The sequence below is a fragment of the Condylura cristata genome, unplaced genomic scaffold (genome assembly GCF_000260355.1).
Source record: "Condylura cristata isolate star-nosed mole 26May11 unplaced genomic scaffold, ConCri1.0 scaffold00004, whole genome shotgun sequence".
Lineage (NCBI taxonomy): Eukaryota > Metazoa > Chordata > Mammalia > Eulipotyphla > Talpidae > Condylura > Condylura cristata.
In genome coordinates this window covers 8,693,126-8,700,302 of record NW_004567105.1, presented here as the reverse complement: position 1 = coordinate 8,700,302, position 7,177 = coordinate 8,693,126, and the positions used below count along the sequence as shown (strand labels likewise).

General features: G+C 54.3%; 1 protein-coding gene across 1 annotated transcript; it reads right to left on the bottom strand.

Annotated features, from left to right (window-relative positions):
• Window positions 1-1,136: 1,136 nt before the first annotated feature.
• Window positions 1,137-7,170, bottom strand: CKAP4 (cytoskeleton-associated protein 4; the record flags this gene model as incomplete). Its single annotated transcript, XM_004675726.2, has 2 exons — window positions 1,137-3,392; window positions 7,000-7,170. Coding segments are annotated over 2 exons (1,452 nt in total), but the record flags the coding sequence as incomplete, so codon positions are not given.
• Window positions 7,171-7,177: the final 7 nt, after the last annotated feature.

The window sequence follows — 7,177 nt, the reverse complement described above, 5'->3', positions numbered from 1 at the left end:
ACTCTATTATGTTATATCATAACCTGGGATTAAAAACTGCAGAAGTGATTCCAAGAGGAAGAGCAAAAGATGCCCGACACGGCCAAGCAGAGAAGGAACGTTTCTTTTCCTCCAAACATGGGAGTTTCCCTCCCCCAGAGGGAAAACTACTTAAAAGCATGTTTTCAGCTTTAAAATAGAATGCAAATTATTTTCCAGTACCTAAAAGGCCCAGTCCTCAAGCACCAACTGCTTTGGGGAAAAACGTCCAGATCAGAGCTGCATATGCTTGGGAACACGGCCTGTAGGCCTGGAACGATAGGGGTGGCTATTTCAGCCATGAGGGGCCCTCCAGTCAGAAACGGGGGCAGGAAGCTACACATGCAGCCAGCTCTCTCTCTGCCTGGCAGGACTGGTGAGCACTCCTGCAGCATGGGGTTGACAAATGGAGCAGATCAGCGGAGCTTGCCTCATGCTGGGGCAGGTGGATGATGGTTACTGTTACGAGTGGGGTTGAGTTAGACCCTCAGCCCTGCCACTTCCTAACTAATGAACTTACCAGGTCCATCTGTGCCTCCAGAGCCTGTTAAAAGCAGGGAATGATACTCTTTTACTCAGGGAACATTAGAAGTGTAGGGGTCTAGGAAGTGCTTAGCATAAAGCCCGGCACAATGATACTCGATAAACAGCAGTTGTTATCAGGTGAGGGGTGGAGGCCACCCCCAGGGAGTAAAGGCAGCGCCCACCCAGGTTTGCACTAGGGCCAAAGGTGGCTAAGATGTCTCAGTTGATGGCTCTCACAGCGGGAAGCATGTTAGTCTTCAGGCTGGTGCCAGCCCTCCTCACACCCACATAATTTGAATCCTTGGGACTGGACAGGCATTTTTTTAAAGCTCCCAGGAGCTTTAGGGAATCGGGGTTGCAGCCCTCTACTGTGCTAAGAGCTGGAGTGAACCAACCAACAGACAAACCTGCTACAGTCAACAGTGTCCCCAGACCTGAGAGGGAAGCCAGCCTGGTTTCAGAACGGAAGAAAAGTTAACCTTGGAGTGGAAAACGTACCTACCTTTCCTCATGTGGAAAACTGTGCATTAATACAACACATCGTGACAACCAAGCTCTCAGAAAGCAGCCACTCTGGAAAAGTCGTAACAAAGCTCAAGTGTTTATTAAGAATTAAAAATACTGTAAATAAGCCATACAGTTCATTTCACAGTAAACTAAAATTCTTTTTTTCCCCTTTTCATTTTTTGTTTTTTTTTCTATTTTTCTTTTTGCTTTTTTGAAGGGCAAGACAGCCGTTAAAGAACAGTACAGCTCAAAGGGAAGGGGAGACAGAGGAACAAGGACGGAAAACACACGTTCCTCCTAGAACGGGGGTCCCCTTCATGGACATCACCAGACTGGCCGCCCCTCCCGGGGAGACACTGCCCTGGTGGCCAGCTCCCAGACACGCTTCCTGGGAGAGCCCAAGGACACCCCCGTGGGGAGGCCACACCGGCACTCCTCAGGGACGCCGCCAGGTATCTTAACACAGGTGGGCCGGGCGCTCTGCGGGCGGTGCACCTGCACGCTCAGACTCTGCAGTCACCTTTGCAGTCAGAGGATTCAGGGACGGGAGAGACACCCACGCCAGGGAGGCGACAGTCAGCAGCTGAGGGTGCGTCCCTCTCCCGATTCACAACTGACACCTGCCAGCGTTGGCCAGTTTAAAGTGGAAGACAAGGAGTGAGTGACGTCTCACGGAAACTTCGGCCCGAAGTAGTAAAAAAAAAAAAAAAAAAAAAAGACAAGAATTTCCCTTAAAGACAATCAGGCAGAAAAGCGCCTCCTCCCCTTTTCACTTGGGCCGGCAGGGTGAGGGGCTGCTCCCTCGGCCAGCGCCAGCCCGCCCTTCCCGGAGCACCGGGGAAGGGGCTGGGCATGCGGCACCGACCACAGCAGAAGCAGAAAACGTGAGAAACCAGCGAGTGTGGCAATCACGGTAATAAATTAACGGGGCACAAAAATACCAAGCGCCTGGTGTTCTGGTCCAGGAGGTGGCAGGGGCGAGGTGGGAGGGGAACATGGGAGAAAACAAACTTTTTTTGGTCGTGAGAAACTGGACTTACAATCCGTGCCCCAACAGCCTTTTAGACTTTTTCATGAATCTTTTCGACTTTCAAGAACAACCTATCCAGATCACTCCTCAGGTCATCTAGTAAACCCTTGGCCGACTCCAAGTTGTGCTCGTTGGTTTCTATTTTCACGGAGTACGCCACCAAACTGTCCACGGCAGTCCTGAGCATTCTCAAGTCCGATTCCACTTGGCTGACTGAGGATTTCAGGTTGTCCAGAGAAGACAGTCTATCCAGCAAATCCTGGGGCGGCATGTGGGCCGCGGGGGCCCGGTCCTGGCCCAGCAGCGTGTGGACTTGCTCTTGCACCTTCTGGAGCGCCTCCACGGTGCTGGGGAGCTCGCCCACGCTCCTCTTCAGCTCCTCCACGTCGCTGTACAGCGAGAGCTGGGCCTCGCCCAGGCTCCTCACCGTGCTGGCCAGGCCGCCCTTGTCGGCCTCCGAGGGGGCGCCCAGGCCTTCCAGGTGCTCCTGCAGGGCCGCCAGGCGCCGCTCCTGCTCCTCGCTCTTGGCCAGGAGGGACTCCAGGCTCTGCATCTGCTGGGCAGAGGCCGACTGCGCAGCCTGGACTCCGCCCTCCACACGCTGCAGCCTGGAGTCCAGCCCACGATTCTCTTCCTCGAGCGCTTCTAAGGCACCGGGCTGCTGGGCCTGGGTTCTCAGCTGGTGCAGCTCCTCCTCCAGCCGCTGCATGCCCGCAGGCAGGCGGCCGCTGGACTCCTCGCACCGGAGCACCTTCTCCGTGAGAGCCTGCAGGGTGAGGTGCTCCGAATCGGCCGCCTCCTTGAACTTCTGCTGCTCCTGCTTCAGGCTCACCAGCTCCTTGACCTCAGTGTAGACATCAGACTCCATGGACTGGAGGGTGCTTCTCAGGGCCGCGATGTCCACTTCACTGGACTTCACGGAGCTCTCTATTCCCGCCACAACTTCCTTCAAGGCCCTCACATCTTGCTTGTACCCCTCCAATTCTCCCAGAGCGGCAACCTTCGCCTTCACCTCGTTTATTTCCTTCTGGCTCCTCTTTTGGACCTCGGTGAAGATGGCGATGTTGTCGTTGATGGACTTGGTGAGCTCCGTCAGCCGTTCCTCCACCGTGTTCTCAAGGGACGTGAAATCCCGCTCCCGGGCATCCTTCACCACGTGGATCCCATCCGAGAGGTCTTTGAGGATCTCATTTTGGAGTTTTTGCAGAACTTCACTGATCCGGTTAATCTCACTCTCCCCTTGCTTCACAGCTTTCTCTGTGAGATCTTGTTTGTGTTGGGAGCTCCTCAAGCTGGCTTGCAGAGACTGCACCTGTAACCAAAGTCCAGATGTTAACAGCGGAGAAGAGCTGACGAGTTTTGTGTCTGTGGCTATCTTTCCTTTTGCCTGCCCAGCTTCCAGGCCCTTCCTCTTCTAGAATGACACCATGTTGCTGCAGAGAACCATCCTTCCACGCACAGTCTGTGTGACTGGGGGCCTAACCTGGGCCTGGCACCAGTGTTCCAGGGGTAGTCTGGGCAGCCAGCACTTGGCATCCACCCCACTGCCATCCCTGTGCCACAGTGAGTGACCCACAAATGGGCACGTGGCCTACGGCAGGCCAGCTCCTCAATCCCAAGACTTCTGTTAAAGGCAGGAAAGGAAACATTCTTTTCAGCTGGGAGTGCAAGCTCTTAGGATGAGGGAAGCCTGGAGACACTCTGCCCACAGGAGAAGAACTCAGCCTGAGAAGCCAGCACAGAGGGAAAAACTGAGTGATGGCGACGCCAAGTTCCAAAGATATCATTTCAGTCCCTGGCTATAGCTATGCCTGAAGGAATCTGTTCTTGGCCTTTTTTAGTTTAAGACAATAAATTCTCCCCCCACCCCCCGTCCCCTCCATTCTAAGCCAGGCTAAGCTGAGTTTCTAGCTCTTGAAACTGAGTTTCACAAGTTCTCGCAGGAAGACAGCTGAGGTACATGGGAGACACAGGGCTGGAGGGCAAGAGTCCAGGTCTCTGCTCCACACTTCAAGCTGTGTGGCCTGACACAGGTAACTGTCCTCACCTGGAAAGTGTGCTCGTGGACCAGGTGATCCCTTAGCAACCACTGGCTGTGTGAAGGATTCTCTTTTCCACTCTACAGTCATTCTTAATAAATTCTACCCTACACAAGGTCTCACCTGGAAAGTGCCCCAGGGAGCTGGTTTAATGTATGAAAAGACTGGTGACGGTGTAATGACTAATGTCCTGGGCTTTAGCCTGGTTTCATAAAAAAAAAAAAAAAAAAAAAAAAAACACTGAATGTTTAGTGTCTGGCTCTAATCACTAATTCACAGAACACAGGAGGCAAGAGACAAACATGCACAGCCACAATGCAGAAACTTCTGCAGGACTGAAAATTGAATCTTCAAGGATTAAATAGCATTTTAAACGGAGAAAGCTGTGAGAACTGAGTCAACATGTGTGAAGTGTGGACACTGCCTGGCCCACAGCAAGCACTTAGAAAGAAGCCAGCATCTTCATTACTGTCCACTGTTTCTTCTGAGGTAGCCAAGAATCTGGGTTTGACTGACCATTCTCAGCCCAAGGCCAAAGGGAAATAGGACAGGACTGTCTGACAGGATGCCTGGACTCGGTTCTGGTCCCACCTGTCACCAGTTCTGGGACAGAAGACAGTCGCATCGCTCTTCAAGTCTCAAGTTCCTCTTCTCTTAGCCAACAGGCTTTTAAAGTCCCTCTGACTCCTCTAGTCTGACTTTGAGACAGATTCAACTACGAGGACCAGGGACTCCAGAATACGAGGCAACATTAGATGGTTCCCTGCCCAACCAACTCTAACTTGGGCCACAGAGAACACTGAGGAGGTCCTGGCGAGAGCTCACCTCAGAAACCAGCTTATCCAGTCACAGGACCTGCCTGTTCTAAGCACCAGAATGGAGGTGTGAGCAAGTGAACCTGCAACATGGCAGAAAGTTACTGTATTTTCTGAACGAATCAACTGAATGAGATAACAGCAAAGCTGAGGAAGACAGAGCCCGTCTGCTTCCCCTCCCATCTTTGTTACACCTAACCTGGGTGGCCTTACAAGGAGGGCCTTTATCTGTTAGAAATAAATCTAGGGAAGCCCATGGGGATTACAACTGAGATGGAAAAAATGCGCAAAATGAAGAATGATGTAAAAATATATATATGTATTATAAAAAAAAAAATGTTGTAGAAGTCCTTTCAGATTCCGAGGTCACGCTCCACTAGATCTGCCAGGGCAGTCAGGGCCCTGCAGCCACAAAGAAGGGAGGAGCTGGAGCAGGAAGCAGAGAATGTGGCCCCATTTCTTCAGCCTCCAAGACTACCCAATGGACCTCGATTTCTAGCCCCACCACCTAAATCTCACTCAGTACGGGCAGACTGGTCACCCGCTGTCCCTCAAACATGTTTAAGCTTCAGGAGTGTCCCCATGCATCACCACCTCACTGGGTGCCCTGCCTGCGCTCTGGGCCCAGCTAACTCCACATCCTGTGTGCCCCGCCAGGGCCGCAACCCTCAACCGCCAGCTACTCATCTGCTGCTTCACCAACACAGTCGAGTCTCCTGCTGCTCCATGCTCTCCGCAAGCGGGGGCGCACGCGATCAAACTCCCACAAATATTACCATGGATTAAAGTGGGTGGATGAGAGAGAGGAAACCAGCGGCTAGTGATTACGCTCCAGCAGCATGTCTTTTTTCTCAGACTGATGTGACATTCAGGAGAGAGGCAAAGCAACACGGCCTGCTTAATTTCCTCAGCAAATCACCTCCCTTGGCCTGCAGCATGGAAGGGGCTGACTCATCCCAGTGGCTCTGCCAGTCTGGAGAGGAAATTCCTAGCCCTGCACACTCAACAAAAGTAGAGAGTAACTTGGCAGGCCAGGCAGCATGCTGGGAAAAGGAGGCAGCAGTTCCGGGCTCAGAACTGGTGGCGGGATTTTTTGTTTCAATCAGGGAACCAGCTTCCATTGAGCAGTGGCATCCGTGGAGGCGAGGGGCAGGAATGAGACGGCACAGCTGCCTTGCACGTGCAAAAACACGGACAAGTGGGGGTGGTTTTGCAAGTTAGGTCCATCCACACCTGAAACTGGACTTGGTGGACTCAACTGAGCAGTGGCCCACAGAGTGCCACGCAGCCAGCTGGGTAGGGGCTTTATCTATTCACTGCTCTAGCTAAACCTCAATATTCTGACCTGAAAAATGGAGTCAGAGCTGCCAATGGGCTGTCCTTCGCGGGGTTACTATGGGGACCAGATAAGCGAATAAGCTCTCAAACCCCGCGTACCTGCCGGTGGTGCTCCTTACCAGCAGGAGCTAGGATTGTCATCCCTTCCTGTAACGCTGAACGCTGAAGGAGCTACCCACAGGCCCACAAGGAGAGCCGGTCCTGGAAAGGGCCGGGGCCTAGAGGTAGGTGATGTCTCCAATGAACCCGTCAAATGAATACGAGGACTAGCGCTGCCTTCCCCGGGCTCTGGTCTATTAAAAACGGGCTCGGGAGTCTCCCGCTGGGGGAGCTGAGGTGAGGCCTTGCCGGAGGCTTCCAGGGATGCGCTGGCGGCCCTGCCAACCTCCGTTGCAGCCAACTCTGTCCATCCAGCGCTTCCTAATCCACAAAGAATGCTTGCCCCGGCTGCGGGCTGCCGTACAGGTCACCGCTAACGTCCGGTGACGGCCCCCTCCCATCCCCGCTGGCCAGACCGTGTCTCGGGGGTCCATCCCTGGGGCCCACTCCTCCGCGGCCACTAACAAAGGGGGTCTGGGGACAGCCTGGGACCTGGGGGGCAGGGTGGGGACATCGCGGGGCAGGGTGGAGACATCGCGGGCCAGGGGCCTGGCGGTGGATGTCGGGTCGCGGCCAGGGGTGGGGGTGGGGACGGGGATGAACGCGGCGGGGGCCCGGGGGGACCCACCTTCTGCTCGACGCCCTGCAAGCCTTGGCCCAGCTCCTCCCGCTGCCGGGAGAAGTCCTGGTGGCTGCGCCGGACCTGCTGGACCTCCTCCAGGACGTGGTGGACGCACCAGCCCGAGAAGGCGGCCGCCGCCACCAGGGCGAGGTAGAAGAGAAAGTTGAGCGCCCGGCCGAGCCGG